The sequence below is a fragment of the Dermochelys coriacea genome, chromosome 5, assembly GCF_009764565.3.
Source record: "Dermochelys coriacea isolate rDerCor1 chromosome 5, rDerCor1.pri.v4, whole genome shotgun sequence".
In the NCBI taxonomy this organism is placed as follows: domain Eukaryota; kingdom Metazoa; phylum Chordata; order Testudines; family Dermochelyidae; genus Dermochelys; species Dermochelys coriacea.
The window spans coordinates 82,548,792-82,565,570 of record NC_050072.1 but is presented as its reverse complement, the minus strand read 5'-3'; the positions used below and the strand labels follow the sequence as shown (position 1 = coordinate 82,565,570).

The following is a 16,779-nucleotide window of genomic DNA, read 5'->3' as shown; positions in this document are numbered from 1 at the left end:
CATTTATTTCTCTGCTAGACTGTTACTTTGTATTACTCTCCTGTGTTTCTTTTTTGAAAGATTAGTAAAAGATCTACATTCTGTTCATAGAGTATTTTGGGAGGCCAGAGCTAGCAGTTCTTTCTGAGGCAGAACTCGCATTGAAATAAATGGGAGTTTTCCCTGAATAAGGATTACATGGCATACACAACAGATAACTACATAAAGAGACCCATTTGTATTTGCAACTATCTGTGAGTGCCTACATATACCTACATTCTGTACATAGCTTGGACACCTGTTTGGGGGGATTTGGCCCATAACATTTACATAGCACAGGGTTCTAATTTTTCTTATTTATTTATAGTCTTTATAGTATCTGAGTAGCTCATAAACATTTACAAATTTATCTTCACAACACCCTTGTAAAGTAGGGAAGAGTTCTCCTTCTCCTCCTTGTTTTACAGGAAGAAAAACAGGCGGAGACACAATAAGTGACTTGCACAAAGAGACATGGAGAGTCTGTGGCAGAGCTAGGGTCTCCTGAGTGCCAGTCTGGTACTGTAACCAGACAAAACCCCTTCCTATTTCTTTGGCATAAGCTTATAGATCTACAAGATATTAGGTGTCATCTTAGGGCTACAATTGTGTTTATTTTGAAGACTTCCAGTTTATACATGACCCTCATTTTAAAAAAAGAGATACATTTGAGTCATCTGCTCATGGAAGTTACACATGTGGGTCCTGAGGAGAATGTACTCTTTCAGAGCTAGATTCTGCCTACTACTTCCATGGTGTTCAGCAAGGGGGAAGGGGCCCACTGCTTATGTGGAGCACACTGCTTGCATGGTGGTCTACATAAGTGGTGGGCAGAATTACCATATTGCACTTAAGGAAATGTAGGGACTGTGCCCTAATTACTCCCTTGCAGTTGGGAATTCACCTCATCCCTTGAAGGAGTGTAGCAGTTTGTCTTCCCCCCAGTATACTAGGATGCTGTAGGAGGCAGAATGCCACTGGTGTTCTTCCCCCGCTCCTGTGTGGTGTGGTTCTGCACTGCTCACCCTGCAGGGCCAGGCCCATATGCCACAGTCTAACTCTCTGGATGAAACTTGATACCAAAATGTAAACAAGCCTTTTAAAGAATAAAATTCTATTTCTGTTTTTCCTTCCTTGTATAACATACCAGTTCATTACACTGTGTGTGTTAAATTCAAACTTGACACTACATTAGATGAGGTAGAATATAGCTAAAACACTTCCACAGCAGCCTTTTTCAGCATTCAGTCATTTCTAAGACCCTTTTCTGGTACATTTGCCAAGATATTCATCATATCCTGCCTACTGTAAGCTTTACAGTAAAAAGCCATGAATTCTGGACAACAAGTGGCTGGGCCGTTTTCTTTGGCAGACAGATATCCTATTAATACCTGCAGCTGGGATGTTTGCTGCCCACATTTAGAGTCAGGTCTTAACGGAGTTTGCTCAGTTTTATCTTCTTAGGTGCAACACCTGAAGGGCAGGCACTCAGACCTTAGGTTTGTTTCATACTATGGCAATGTCCTCTTTTACAACATAAGTAGCATTTCCCCTAAAGGCTTAATTTATGCTTGTTTTATTGTGAACTGTGCGGCTCTTCCAGCCAACCAGTCTCCTGGTCTTTCTGAAGTAAAATCTCAAAATTTCCAGTCAGTGAGGAGGAAAATGATGTGTAGTCTGTCCCCAGCCTTCTAGCTCCTTGCCCGGGTTTGCCCAGTCTTCACATATTCCCTGCAGACTGGCAGAGCAGAGCTCCCTGTGTGGGCTGGGAGCGGGGGAGTGATAAAGCATAAGTATCTGGTCAGTCCTTTCCTATTCTCCTCACAGGGCAATGCTCCAGATTTTACCTCCTCATTACCTGGAGGGAAAGTGAGTCCCAAACTGTAGTTAGAATTACAATAAAGGGTACAAAATTGTATAGCCTTTTAAAGGCTATGTTTATTGCACCCATAGAAATTTTGTAAGTAGATGGTGCTGCTCGTTAAAGTAGCAGCAACCCACCTATGCAAGATAAAGTAAAAATGAATGAGAAGCGCCTGTTTTTAGAAGGTAACATTATACATGTAATTCAAGTTATTTCAATCAATTTCTGTGTGTCACAGTTCTTTCCCCCACTAAGTCAGCAAAAAATAAAAGCATCCTGCAAAAGATTGCTGCAGGTTTGGAGGTGTCTGTGAACGGTGCCAGACAGATAGTCCTGGATAGTGAAGTCTTGTATCTATTCGCAGAACCAGCACAGTAACAAAGATGGACAGTGTAATTTTCCTCACCGTACACTGCCATTGTGCTGGAACCTGATGTGCAGGGTTTGAGAGAGTAGAGACCTTCTCTGTCCATGCAATCTGTGACATCTCTGCTGAAACTGACAACACCAGAGGAACTCTATTCAGAAAACATGAAAAAGATCTTCGTGGATGATTTGTCCTTGCCAGTTTTGCTTTCTGTCTGTCTTTGTGACATGGTGCCTTAATTTTTGTTTGTGTAGAGGGGATTATCATTCTTGTTTTTAACCAATTATCAGTTGTGATAGAAATGCACGCATGGAAGATATCAAGGCAAGGCATGCAACCGGTTCCAGTTCTGCTATGATTTACACACATGGTTTCATTTCATTGGATTAAATAGGATGGTAACCCATTCGCCACATCATATATTTGGTTGTAATGTAGTAAATTCATGCAAGATTTTGTAGATTTCCTGGGGGAATTGCTTGGTTTGGATTTATACCACCATTTGAGATTCTGAAACCTCTGTGGTGGTTATCTATGATGTCACAAGTGAAGCTATTATTTCTTAGAAAGTTTTGATCTGGCAAAAATGACTTTTTTCTTACAAAATGCCTAAATCTCTACAAAGTGTGGATACCATATGTATTATAAGATGTCAGTTAAAACTTGCCACTGTAGGTTAGGTGCTTTGTTAAAATAAAAGACGGTACCAAAGTAGTGGTATATAAAATCTAACTGAAAACAGTAAGTGAAAAGCGATAAAAATATGTCTAATAAATCATTGCTCTTGGTGTTCTTTTAAAGCTTGAAGATTTTTCCTATTCTGATATTCTTTTTTTCCATTTGACAAATATTTTAAACTATATACCAAATGGATTATAACTCATTATTTTTATTTATTTATTTATTCATAATAATTTATGTAGCTGTTTTTGGTAGTCCCTCAGTGTGGTGTTGGGTCCTATGCAGAAAAAAGGACGATGCAATCTCTGTCCTAAGAGTTTACAGGCTAGCTCTATACTGTTTGTTTTATTATTGGTATAACAAAAGCCTGAGAAATTACATGATCTGCAACAAAAATACAGTTAACAGCTGCTGCTGAATCAGCATACGAAGCACAAGCAAAAGAAGTATTAAAAATATTTGGTCCAATTATGCCCTCTTCCTCCTTTTCTGCATGGAGACAGGGGGTCAGCCACTGAGCTATGGGAGGAATAGGGAGATTGTTCCCCAGTCTGCTCTGCAGAGTTCCATAGAGAAAAGCAGTAAAGCACAAGGCTGTGTTTGTTTCTCGGTTGTGAAATACTGGATATATTTATAATAGTTTTTCTCTGTTGTGGAGTAGTGAATTTTTTTAAAATCTAATATTAGAATGTGGGGAATAATAACCACAAGTAAGGAAGGCAAGTAAGTTTGTTCAGTAAATGTATCATTCTAAACTATGGTGAGTCCTTTAAAACAATATTTTAAATAGCCTAGTTGAAAAGATTATAATTTTTCACTTCCTCTGATTAATATTCATAGTGTAAAAATGCTATAAAGGTCATATGATCCTCTAAGATATAAACTATGTGGATGCTTTGGTGGTAGAGCAATGATAGCTGTAAGGAGATGTCCCTTGTACAAAAAAAGTACCTAAAAATCCCCTGAAAATTTTACAGTGAACATTTCACCATGTTTTTTATTGGTTCCTTCACAGTGCAACCATAGTAGGGCTGTGCATTTTCCTTTCCAGGTACAGTATGAGATTGTACCCTCTAGATCAGTGGCTCTCAACCTTTCCAGATTACTGTACCCCTTTCAGGAGTCTGATTTGTTTTGTGTACCCCCAAGTTTCATCTAACTTAAAATCTACTTGCTTACAAAACCAGACATAAAAATACAAAAGTGTCACAGCACATTGTTACTGAAAAATTGTTTACTTTCTAATACCATATAATTATAAAATAAATGGATTGGAATATAAATATTGTACTTACATTTCAGTGTATAGTACACAGAGCAATATAAACAAGTCATCTGAATGAAATTTTAGTTTGTACTGACTTCGCTAGTGCTTTTTATGTAGCCTGTTGTAAAACTAGGCAAATATCTAGATGAATTGATGTACCCCCTGCAAGACCTCTATATACCCCAGAGGTATACATACCACTAGTTGAGAACCATTGCTCTAGATCAACATACATGCATGGAGGATTCCTTTTGCGTCTCCACCTAGTGGGCTGTCATCCCTGTGACTTTGTCCCCACACTTCCTTAATCCCGTGGGCACTTTTCGTTTGTCTGAAGTCTCCACGGTGGCAAGATTGAGGACTGGATAGAGTGGGGGAGATGAGATGCATATTGTACACTCATTGGGCCCCCAATTGTGTTTCCCTAGAGGAGACAACACAGCACAGGGCTATTTTTTGTTCCACATTACTCCCCCTTCCCCATCTCCTGGTGCAGCCATGACTAAGGAACCAGAGGTACTGCATGGGTCAGAGCCAGTGCAGAACAATATGGATGATCCCTGGAGCTCTTCCAGGTTTGGGGCTGGACTTTCTTTAGTGGGAGTGAAAATCCCAAGTCCTGAAGGGACTGTATGGGGGACCTCTGCAAATTGATCCTCTTTGAGAGTTCTTTCTTCGTAGCTTCTTCCGCATACTTTATGAGAAATGATCTGGGCCCAAAAGTTTAACTTTTTTTTTGGTTTGTTTTATGGGGTAAAACTCTCTTAATGTCACTTTGCAACCAAGAACTTAAATGCAGACTGAGCCAAAAACACCAACGTTTTCCAGGCTTTGGGTGGTGCAAAAGCCACAGAGTTTCATATGTTTTCAACTAGAAAACATAAGTCAGCCCAAGTTTGTTGGAAACTTGGACCAAGTTTGCTCAGAATTCATCCCAGGTTTAACGTGAGCCAGGTTTCAAGTTTATTACAAAACCTGAAACATGGCAATTTTAATTTGGCTGCCGGTTACACTTAAGAGAGTTACTCAGAGCTCTAATAAACAGAGGTCACTATAAAAAAAAAATCAGTGTGGAACTAGAATTACAAAACAACAAAAAACAAAACCACTATCTCCAAAATGCCTATCTTAAAAAAATGTTAAGGATGCAAAATGAAGCACTCAAAACTTAGAAAATGCTTGATACTTTAAACTGCCCCTTTGTACCTATGCATTATGATGCAGTCTTTACTTACCTGATCACACAGTAGTTCTTCCATTCCAGCCTACTCCTCTCTGCTGTTCACCTCTCAGCATTACAGTCAGACTGTCTCCTTCTCCTCACTGTGTGGGCACCAACATGGGGAGCATTGAAAACACAAGTGTGTGTTTAGCCCCTAGCACATGCTCTCAATTCTTATACCCAGCACCACATCACTCCACAGGCTTTGCTCTGGTCAAAACTTGCTCCATTGGCTTGGTGGTATCTGAGTTCACATGAGATGTGACCACTGTTTTCAATGGGACTGTTTGCGTAACCAAAGATTAGTTCTATGAAAGGATGTACAAAGATTGAGTCCACTCTTCTGAAGATTACAGTACAGTTTCTTTGAACTACTTGAGGCTCACAAAGCATCAGGACTGCAGCTGGATTTGGCTAGCTGAGAATTCTCACAGAATGGGGAGCTCTTAGCAGGTGCAGAGCCATCATACTCGACCCCTATTCTGCCTTCCCATGTTCAGCCCTAGAGCAGGGGGAATATTTGGGGTAGGGCTGAATGGTGCTGCATCTCCGCTATGCTCAGCTGTTTTATGGTCTCAAAGTGATCACAGCCAGCTGATGAGAGTTAGAGCAGCGTCCAGACTGCTTTAACCTACTTTAGGATTTACGGTGGCGCAGAACTGGAACATACGAGGAAAGCCGGCACTGTGTGATCAGCCAGCTTTAAACAGATGCCCTGTTAGTGCTCTGCAAACCACAAGGGCTCCATCGACCACAATTTCTGTACCATTGCAGTACATTATTAAATCTGAGCTGCATTCTAACTGAATGTAATGCCCTTCATTTTTTAAAAAAAATCTCTTCTTTTGAAAAGCATTATATGCAAGTATTTTGTTAATCACCTGCTTCTTCTTCTTCGAATAGATATTGATGAGTGCAGCATCATTCCAGGGATCTGCGAAGGTGGCGAATGTTCTAACACTGTGGGAAGTTATTTCTGCATTTGTCCACGTGGCTATGTCACATCTACAGATGGATCCCGCTGCATTGGTAAGTACATCCTTCTATGGGATCTTAGGGCATTCTCAAGCCAGACTCTGGCCACTACTGTAGCTTATAAGCAGCAGGTGGGGCTATTGGCTGAAGCTCTCCTCTAATGGGAACTTTTGCCAGGGGATCCATACTGTACACAGGCTCACTGGCCTTTCTGTCACAAAGCCTAAGTCTCTTCACAGTGTTCTACTGTACAGTCCCTGTTTGAGTGCCACTGCAGGGCACCAGCTGCAGAGTTGGAGACTCTGCATGAGCTCTCTTATGGCCCAGGACCCTCAACCAATACAATAGAAATATGGTTTGGGTTTTTTACAGATCTGTGCATCTGCAGCTGGGAGCAGGATTAGACTCTTAGCTAGGAAATAATAAGCCACAGTTGTGTGGACAGACATGAGAAATTAGAATCACACTCGTTGCTTAACTCTGCTTCTGATGAAGTCAAAGGCAAAACTCACCTTGGTTTCAAAGGAGCAAGCTTGAATCCTTGCTTAATATTTCAAGGTCTGCTTTGCATAGGCGTACTTTACCTTCTGAATGCCAGCGTTAGAAGTGCACTCATATAAACTTAGAAGACATCTACAGGAAATGAAATGAATTGCTATTTGATTTGGCGTGAGTGGCCTTTTTCCATTTGTAAGAATAAAACAAAGATCAAATGTCATTAGGTTAGAGCTCTTTGGATCTGACTTTTCAAAAATCTGTTTCTGTCCTTTTTAAAATATGTTTGTTTTTAGATGTGGTAGTATGTGTCATGGATCTTTTCACTATGTTTGTTTTACAGTTGCGTGTATGCCAAGTGTATGGTTTTAAATGTAATGTTGACTTGGCTGAAAATATCATTTACCCTGTGCAATAAACCATTAGCTGTTAACCTACCATCATGTGTCACTTATAATGTAATTTCTTGAGGTAGTTGTGACACTAAGAAGTAGAGTAGATGTTACATTTTCAGGCTCAGATCTAGCAAACACATAAGCATGTGCATAACTTTGTGTTGAGTTGTCCAATGACGGTAAAGTTTCTCACGCACTCAAGTGTTTGCAGGATTGGGGCATAATTTGCTTGCAGTATCTAGGTGCAAAGTAAGTGAAGGGCAGAATGGCAGCCCATTCTATTAATTTAGACGGAATCAGTGGGCCTAAAGAGTCAAAGGATGACTCTGTCACCGTCCTGTATTAAACAACGTTAAACAAGGGTTTGGGCTTTGATATACAGAGACATCAGCCTGCTTAGTACTTAAACAGAGCCTCAGTCTGCTGTGCTGGCAAATATACCATTAAAAATCCTTTTGATCTTTTATTAAAAATGCAGAAAAGATGGGAAAAACAGTTAAAGCATTTGAAATATAAAGTATTAAGTATGGCTTTCATTTTAAAAACATCCCTTGTTCCCTTTGGTGTTAGCTAGAGAGAGTTTTTAGAAGTGCTCCCCACCCACCCTTTGTTTGACAATCTCTTAGATGGTAATAACGATCCTGCTTGGGGAAAAGCAAACAGGTTAGTTGAACTGGGCTGGAGCTGTTGTTGCTGTTATCAGTAAAGCCAAACCCCATTTCCTAGAAGACAGAACAAGACAAACACACACAAGAGGGGAGAGAAAAGAACAGCAACGATTAAAACTATGCAGCTTGTTTCTGATGTTGACTTTCCCGTGTAATTTTGCTTCTGGAAAAGCCCAGGCATAGTATGCTGTCTTATTAGCCACTCTGAGGCGAGGCAAATTTGTACAAGCATTGCGCGTTGTTCTTTTCTGCCTCGCATGTTGCAGGCTTATAGTCTTGCAAAATATACAGTCTTGGCCAGCTTAGCTGGATTTTTGTTAGACAGAAGGAAAAAGTAGAAGGATAGAAAAGACAAGAAATAAGGTGAGGAAGGAAGAAGCATACTCAGGATCCCAGCTGAAGCTGGTGGAAGTGGCAGTGCCATCTGGGTCCCTCTTTTGGCCTGTCTGGTCAGGACATATTTCAAGATTAAGACAAAAAAGATCTGGCAGTGTTACAATAGATGCTGGGGTCCCAGAAGACAGTGGGGCAGCCATGATGGTGGAGCTTGCTCCTTCCCCTTGTTTCAGTCAGCAAGTGTTGCACTTGTACTCCATTGACATTCATCCATTCTTATTTTCATCCCAGAGTCTCTCTCTTTCTTAAGGATCTCAAAAGCAAGTGATGGGTAGATTAGCCCACCCCCTCATTATTTTGTCCACCAATTATGCCTAGTTTCTGACACACCAGTTTTGGTTAATTGATTTCTGGTACCACCACACTTCTCTTGTTTGTCAGACCCAATCTTAACTCAGCCCTCGAGTTATATCAGTAGGCCTTTTTGTTTGGACTAATTCAATCTCCCTTTTGCACCTTTTCCCATCAACATTGATTGTTATATTCTGATATTTTGTGAACTTCCACTCACTTTTTTACAATTTCACTGTTAGGGTAAATTTACAGTTATTACAACAAGCCTTATAACTGGGAATTAGCCTTTTTCTGTCGATTTAAAATAGACATTTGAAACAATTGGAACAATTCTGGGTTCATAATTTTCTAGAATTTGTTTTTAATCAAAATACCAAGTTATTTTTATGCAAATACCTATTTTACCATTCCTATTAGTCTTCTTAACCTTCCAAATTACTTCAGTAGTGCAACAAATCAGTAGTTCAGACTGTGGCAGTAAAATAGTTCACTGCTTTTGAAGAAACTAGGGTGTCATAAGCATTGGAATGTCATATGCTGAATAAACCAAGCATTTTTAAAGGATAAATGCTCTTGTTTTATATTGTTTCCACTCAACTCAATAAAAATACAGACAGAAGTCCAAATTTTACCTTCAGAAGCACACATGTGATTCCCAATGAAGCCAGTGAGAGCTGCATATTGTGTATGTGTGTGTAAACATTTCCTTCTGGCTTGAGTTCTAATTTGGAAAAATAGGACAGCCATCTGCAACAACTGCACTTTCTCCATGAAGAAAACTTATTAACACATCTTATAAAGTAAACAGAAGAGTCCTTATTTTCTCATTCTCTTTACTCTGGAAAAATTATTTAGCTCTTAAATTATTAGAGTTCATATTAAGTGAAAGAAAGTCTTCTGCTAAAATTAGATTTAAGAGAACCTGAATGGTACTTCAACAGCCAGATGCAGTATACTAAGTAAAACTTTGCTACATGAGAAAGTTGCTGACATTGAATTTGTTGCATGAAATATTAATTCTTTGGCTTGGATAGGAATAAAACGCATAGGAAAGTATACTTCTAGGAGTTTGGTACTTCTGTACTTGCTACATCATCTGTTTGAGTGGACTTAGGAGACCTTAAATCCATTACTGATAGAATATGACTTTAGATAAGCCACTTATCTTCTGGTGCCTCAGTTGCTTCACCTGAAAAGTATGGATAATGAGCCAGTTTGTCTCCAAAATAATGTTTTCCCTGATTATGCCCTAGGAACAGGCAGTAGAGAGGTATGTTATGGAGAACAAGCACATACGTGCCCACACACACAGCTATAGGGCATAGGTGCTGCCACACCCTCTGGCTTGAAGTGGTTTCCATCCTATACAAGGTTTAAGGTTTGGTTCAATGCCTCCCAGCACACCCACTATAAAAATTGTTCCACCACCCTGCATTAGGCTTGGTTCATGAAACTTCCAGTCTCCTGAGATCTATAAAGAGACTATGGTCATCACTGCCAAGGCCCTGTGCTGTTTCTTGTCCCACTTCCAGTCCCTTCTAGCTATGCTTTCAAACTAAGCAACATAAGCCCTTAGTCTTTAAGATTCGACAGTCAATATAGTTTTAAAGTGCTTAATGATTATAAGTGTGGAATTGAGTAGTCTTTTTAACTTGCTGCACCAAGTAGTTGGAATGAGGTATTCTTAAAATTATAAATTTCGTATTTTAGAAGAAACATGAATTGCCATTTTTAATGTCATATTTGTTTGCTTCAGCTTGTACCTTTCTATTTTATAGTGCTGTATTGGTTTTTTGTTTGTTTTGTTTTTTGGCTAACATTCTAAAACCTTATTTAAGGCTAAATCTGTAGCCTTTACATTTAAAAAAAAACTGAATAAAGCTCCTAAAGTTCAACTGAACACTCAAAGAATATCTTGATAATAGTTCTTGGCATTTAGAAAGGCCCTGTGAATTTAACATGACACTGTCAAGACTGTTAGGCCTTAAAATTAACATTCTGGACATTACCTCACTGTAATGCTTACATGAAGCTCAGATTTGATGTCAGTGTTTGTAATCCTCCATCGCTTCTGCACATTTTTTGCTCCTGCTTATGTTTAACTTGGGAAAACAGTCTGATAAAAATTCACAACCTGTTTCTGCTGCCATTACTCACGCTGAACAATACTTTTTCTTTGCTAATAGTCCTATTGCTTTTGGTGGGTCTACTCCTAGAATAAGATACTATTCATTGTGAGTAAAAGTGGTGGATTCTTCCCTACATATTATATCATGTATTACTTCATGAAAGAAACATCAAGAGCCACACTTTAAAAAATCTTAGGGCAATTACTCTTTTTGTTCAGACAGCTGCAGTTTTTCCCCATGCACAATTACCTGTGTCAAGCCAGTTCTAGAAAATGTATGCACATTTGTAGTTGGTCAGTGACACTTTTGTGGTGAGTAGAGCAAGGAAGTTTTGACACATCTTTTGCACGTGTAATTTAGATGCGTAATTTTGAAAACTTGCCTTAAATGTTCTCAATTATACTCTTCAGGTCAAAGTAGCTGTATGGTCAAAAAATACTACAAATTGGGCAGTTCAGTTTAGCACCTAAAAAAATTGATCAGGAAAAATTTAGCAGAGTCTAATGTTGTTAATCCAAAGTGATTTGATTTCAGATATGTTGTTTAACCAATCTAAAAAATGAAAAGATGTATTGCACTGTTGACACACATAGTGTATATCCATTTATTGACAGTATAATTTCAATGTAAGCTATTACATGCAATTTTTGGTAGCTTGTCACTAATTTTGATAACATACATTTATCTTTGGTCCAGTCCTGCTTCCCTTTAGCCAATTTGAGTACTGTCTTACTCTATAATTAGTTCCAGTTCAATGGCTCTACTTGCCAAATAAGGGTGTAGGGTGTGCATGGGCTTTATGTTGGGCTAGATTGTGCATCTGCAATACTCCCTTTTGTAAGGGACAGCATGTTAATGCATTGCCCCAGGAGCAGCACAGGGAGGAAATCGTGTCTTGGAGGCTCCAAAAAGTAGCAGATCACTACTTCTTGGCCAGCAAGTTAGGCTGTGGAGCCACCCACTTCCTGACCATATACTGGGGGGAGGGAACAGCAACCATACAATATTTGCTGATTTCTAAATGCCCAGAGCAAAGGTCTGGGGAGGCTGCACAGGTTTGTTAGTGTATGGAGAAGCAGGGTTTCTTACTCTTCCCTATATTCCAGGATACCTGTACAATGTTCTGGCTAATTGAGATTAAATATGTGGTCATTTCCTTGAGGAGTCTGTGAAGGGACTTGAGGGGTTTCCCATGGCTAAAGTGGAAGTAGTGGAAGATGAGTTTGGTAGCAATATTTTGGATTAACGGAAGATTAGTGTCACTGAAACATTATGGCATTGCAGTAAACCAGTTGTTGATAAACTTTGTCTGAATGTATTGAAATTTGTTTTTATAGAGCTTTTCAATTGCTTTTTTTTGCTATTACTCCTAGTGTTTGCAGTCACTGGGGCAAATTTCTAAAGGACAGTTCATATTAATGTGGTTTTTTTTAATTAATGTCCAGATCAAAGGACAGGCACATGTTTCTCCAGCTTGGTGAATGGTCGCTGTGCGCAAGAACTTCCAAATAGGTTTACCAAAATGCAGTGCTGTTGTGAATCTGGTCGATGCTGGGCCATTGGATCTGTTCCTGAGATGTGTCCTGTGAGAGGCTCTGGTGAGTGGTTTTTGCTGCCCATTCCAGTTATGACAGAGGTTGTTGGAAGCATTTTATACTACTTTAAAATCAAAGCTAAAAAAAAGTTAGGAGTTACATTGTTACTCATTTTTGTGTTTTCAATACGGATGTTTCCATCTGTGAACCATTTTTTCTGGTCCATTATTGCTTAGGACCAGTTTCTGTAACCTCCTTTTGTTGACATTGGAAATAGTTCTTGTGAATTGAGGAACATTTTGTGGTCAAGCTCAAAGAGAAAATGAGTCTGAGGATCCATAGTTCATTACAATGTAAAGGAACAGCTGCTCTCTTTTTCTATAGATTTCATGTTTCTTTGATCTGGCAATGTACATGACATGAGTATGTCACTTAATCTCTCAGCCTGGCACTCACATAGCAACTTTCCACATTGGTGGCGTAAATATGTTTTCATTTTACCCATGCTAAGATATCTGTGGGGCAGGGATTAGCATACTTTTTTATCCATTCCCTGCCAAATACTACACCAAACAGCTAGGAATAAATTATAACATGTCCTAGTATTACTGTACATGGTATTAATTAACTCCTGTTATGACTGTGAAAGCCTCATAAACATAAGAATAGAAGAGAGAAGACAGTAAGTTCCAAAACCAGGAGTTGGTACTTTATTTTTTTCTTATGATACAGAGTTCTATAGTTCAGCATCTTCTTTACACACTGAATTAGGCAAGACTGTTTTACTGTATGTCTCTGTGTTCTTTTTTTGTAGATGAATATCGCAGACTTTGCACAGATGGAGTTCCTGTAGGAGGTGGTTCCAGACCTGTTGGACCAGGAGGCAATGGATTCCTTCCTGGTGGAAATGGGAATAGTTATGGCCCAGGAGGAACTGGATTTATTCCCATTCCAGGTGGCAATGGTTTCTCCCCTGGTGTAGGAGGAGCAGGTGTTGGGACTGGTGGCCAGAGTCCCACTGGAAATGGTGCAATTATTACTGGGCTGAGTATGTTTCCTTGGGGTTTTTTTTTCAGTTGTTTCCCTCTATTTTTGATTGATGAGTTATAACTTTATTGCTTATTGCTTGTGTTTCTTAGGCTTTATTCTGGAAATGAGAACATCTCTTTGAATACACATCCTTACTAATGCAATTATATTCTTTCATGACGGTGGATTTTCTAGAGAGTTTAAGTCCCTTTTTTCCCAACAAAGATCACAAAACAGACATGTTTAATTTTTCTTTATTTGGGTTACAGAGATTAGTTTTCTTATTGGTCCTTCATACACTGTAACTACCTCTATCTTTTACAATCCCTTTGTTTACCAAACCTTTTACTCAATTAACTCCTCATTAAGTTGTATGCCTGCAGTGGCATACTTCAAACTTCTGTACTATAGCCATTCATTGTCTATGTAACCCACCCACCTTTTGGGTATGGTGTTCTGTCCCATCTAGTAGCACCGAGGCCACATAGAGAGAGAGATTAATGAGTCAGCTCTACAGCCTTAGCTAACAGCAGTATGGCTTTTAGCTCATGCAGTAGAGGCTCATGCATTTAGCTCCAGAAGCCCTAGGTTCAATCCTACCTGCCGACAACTGGAATCTGTCAGTGTTACATCTACACATTTGGTAAAAATATAAGTTGAAGTAATATACATGTTATAAATTATACAGCGGTGTGATATATGTATCATTCACATTTCTGGATCATCTACACTCTAGCCACTATTCCCTCTACCTGGGGCTTATGCTAAGACTCCAAACCCATGAGTAACATCAGCTACCCAGGATTTAAAAAAAAAAAAAAACCTGCCAGAAAATTGTCCCTCAAATTCCACCTTCCTGAATCAGTTTCAGTCCCCCAAATCCCCAACTACTGGAGGCAGGGACACTAGATGGGGAGGGCTCTGACTTACTATGCAGAATTCTTTCCCAGGTATCTGCTGGTGGGTCTTGCACACATGCTTGGGGTCTAACTGATCACCATATGGGATCATTGTGGTTGGGAAGGAATTTTCCCCCAGGTCAGATTGGCTGAGCCTTGCGGGTGGGGGGGGGTTCACCTTCCTCTGCAGCATGGGGCATGGGTCACTTGCTAGTTTAAACTAGTGTAGATGGTGAATTCTCTGTAACTTGAAGTCTAATATGATATGAGGCCTTCGGTAGCTCAGCCAGAGGTTAGGAGTCTATTTCAGGAGTGGGTGAGGTTCTGTGGCTTGCAATGTGAAGGAGGTCAGACTAGATGATCATAGTGGTCCTTTCTGACCTTAAAGTGAGTCTGGCTTGAAACAGTTTTTTTTAATAAATAAAAACTTTATTTTGTTCACAGTCATAAAATCTATAATCCTGCTACCCTGCAGGGGTAGAAGAGGAAGTTTCATTCCAGGAGAAAGAGAATTCCAGCCTCCCAGTGGGAACCTAACATTCGCTTCTGGATCCTGAAGGGTCTGAGGTGTCAGTTTTTAAAGCCCCCTCCCCGGTCTATGTTTTTATTTATAGAAAACCCATTACGTTATTTTTGGAGGCGTTTTACATTTATTAGTTTTAATTTTTCTCTCCCTCTCAGAATTGCAGAATTCGACTTAGCAAGGTTAAAACTTTACAGAGAGAGGAATACAAGAAATAATTCAATAAATGTTTTTAAAATTATCTTAAACATTCCTAATATAGTTTTTCTGTAACATATAGAGCATATACAAAATATATAATTGCATGGTGTGATATTAAAGCACTCATTCAGGATGTCCTGCACATCTCCCTCATTGCAACTTGTGAGTAAAGCAGTCATTGCAAATTCATGATGCTAAAACCTGTATACCACGCTGTCATGTGTGGCCAAAACATATAAAATCTGTGTGGTAGTAACATCCATGCGATATGCTGTAGATCTGTTTTATTAAGCAGCTTTGAATATCTTACTTGCATACTGTTCACCAATCCATCACATTCAGTATTACTAGCATTCCAAACCACTGAGCTATCAGTACTTTTGAAACGAACTGCTAGAGGAAATCTTTCCTCCTTTTTCTTCCAAATGTGGAATTTGGGGGAATGTCCCTTCCCCCCCAAAATTATTGCTTTGGCTCAAGACCTAGGATGAATAATAATCAGTTACTAATGCCTTCAGCAAGTGTTGCAGGATCAGGGACTCAGTACAAAACAGTGCATGGAATATTAGGATAAATACACCATAAATAATAACATCATAGTAATGAATTATCTAGATCCAAACCCAATGATTCCTCTCTCATCACACATTCAATGTAAACAGTGTATCATAACCAAGGCCATATGTTTAATTTTTTTCTGATGTTAATTTGTGTCTTTGCTATCTTACTGTCCTATCAATAGTTTTTGGAAATACTTTTTTTAAAACTTCAAAGAATACCTAAACTCACTGATTTGTTTAAAAAAATTGTTAAAAATAATTACAGATTATGTTGTGCGTGCCTATTTCACATTCTGATTCAACTTTCTCATCTTCTGTAATCTGTTTCAGCAATCCTCAATCAGACAATAGATATATGTAAACACCACCCCAATCTCTGCTTAAATGGACGCTGCATACCAACAATTTCCAGTTACCGATGTGAGTGCAACATGGGATATAAGCAAGATGCAAATGGGGATTGTATAGGTAAGTGTAAATTTGTACAGTCCAATATTTAGTTTTTAAATCCTTTCCTATTTCATTTTTAAACCGATTTCTCTAAAAATGAGATTTTAATTTTGAGTGCATTTTATTGTTTTCTCCACAGAATGTTGTTAGTATTATTGGTCTTTGTGAAAAATAGTGTTGGAATCACAATTCTTTATGCTTATATTATGGGACAATGTGTAAGTTTTAAAGGAACAAGCTTTTCAACCAAAATTGTATCTCAGTAAAGGATAGATCTTTTTGTTTACTATATGTTAGTGTGATTGTTGGATCACTGTACATCTGTCCTCATACTTTATGGGCCAGATTCTGCTCTCATTTACTCTGAATGTACAGTGTGATAACTCTATTGTTGTCAAGTTAGTGTGGATATATATAAAAGTAGGTGAGAGCATTATTTGGTCCTGTATGTGTGTTTTACTCACTCTTGAATGTGAATGGCAAAGGGTTTTTGTAAAGATCCCAGTTCATTAACAGAATTTATGTACAGACTTAAATATCAAATGCATTTACATTATAAATCAAAATACTTGAAATTACTTGTGAACAACTGAATTCAGCACTATGTGTTTTCCCTTCAACTGCTGATGGCTTCACACACTTTTAAAAGGCAGAAAGAATGCATCTCCCACTCTATTTTAGTGGTTCGTGATGTCATCAGTTCTTATAAGGAAACACAAAACATGGGACATAACAACTGCTAAGAAGAATTCTGTTTTCAGATATATTGTTTGAAAAAATATTTTTAAGTTTTAATAATTATTTCTGTGCC

The 16,779-nt window shown here is 38.8% G+C and overlaps 1 protein-coding gene across 1 annotated transcript in view; it reads left to right on the top strand.

The window, feature by feature from the left end:
• FBN2 (fibrillin 2) overlaps nucleotides 1–16,779 on the top strand; it is a 247,169-nt gene that overhangs the window by 73,025 nt on the left and 157,365 nt on the right. Inside the window, exons 8-11 of the mRNA XM_038402837.2 lie at nucleotides 6,323–6,448; nucleotides 12,217–12,369; nucleotides 13,121–13,354; nucleotides 15,849–15,986. Of these exons, the coding sequence (XP_038258765.1) occupies nucleotides 6,323–6,448; nucleotides 12,217–12,369; nucleotides 13,121–13,354; nucleotides 15,849–15,986 (651 nt within the window). The remainder of the gene's footprint in view (nucleotides 1–6,322; nucleotides 6,449–12,216; nucleotides 12,370–13,120; nucleotides 13,355–15,848; nucleotides 15,987–16,779) is intronic.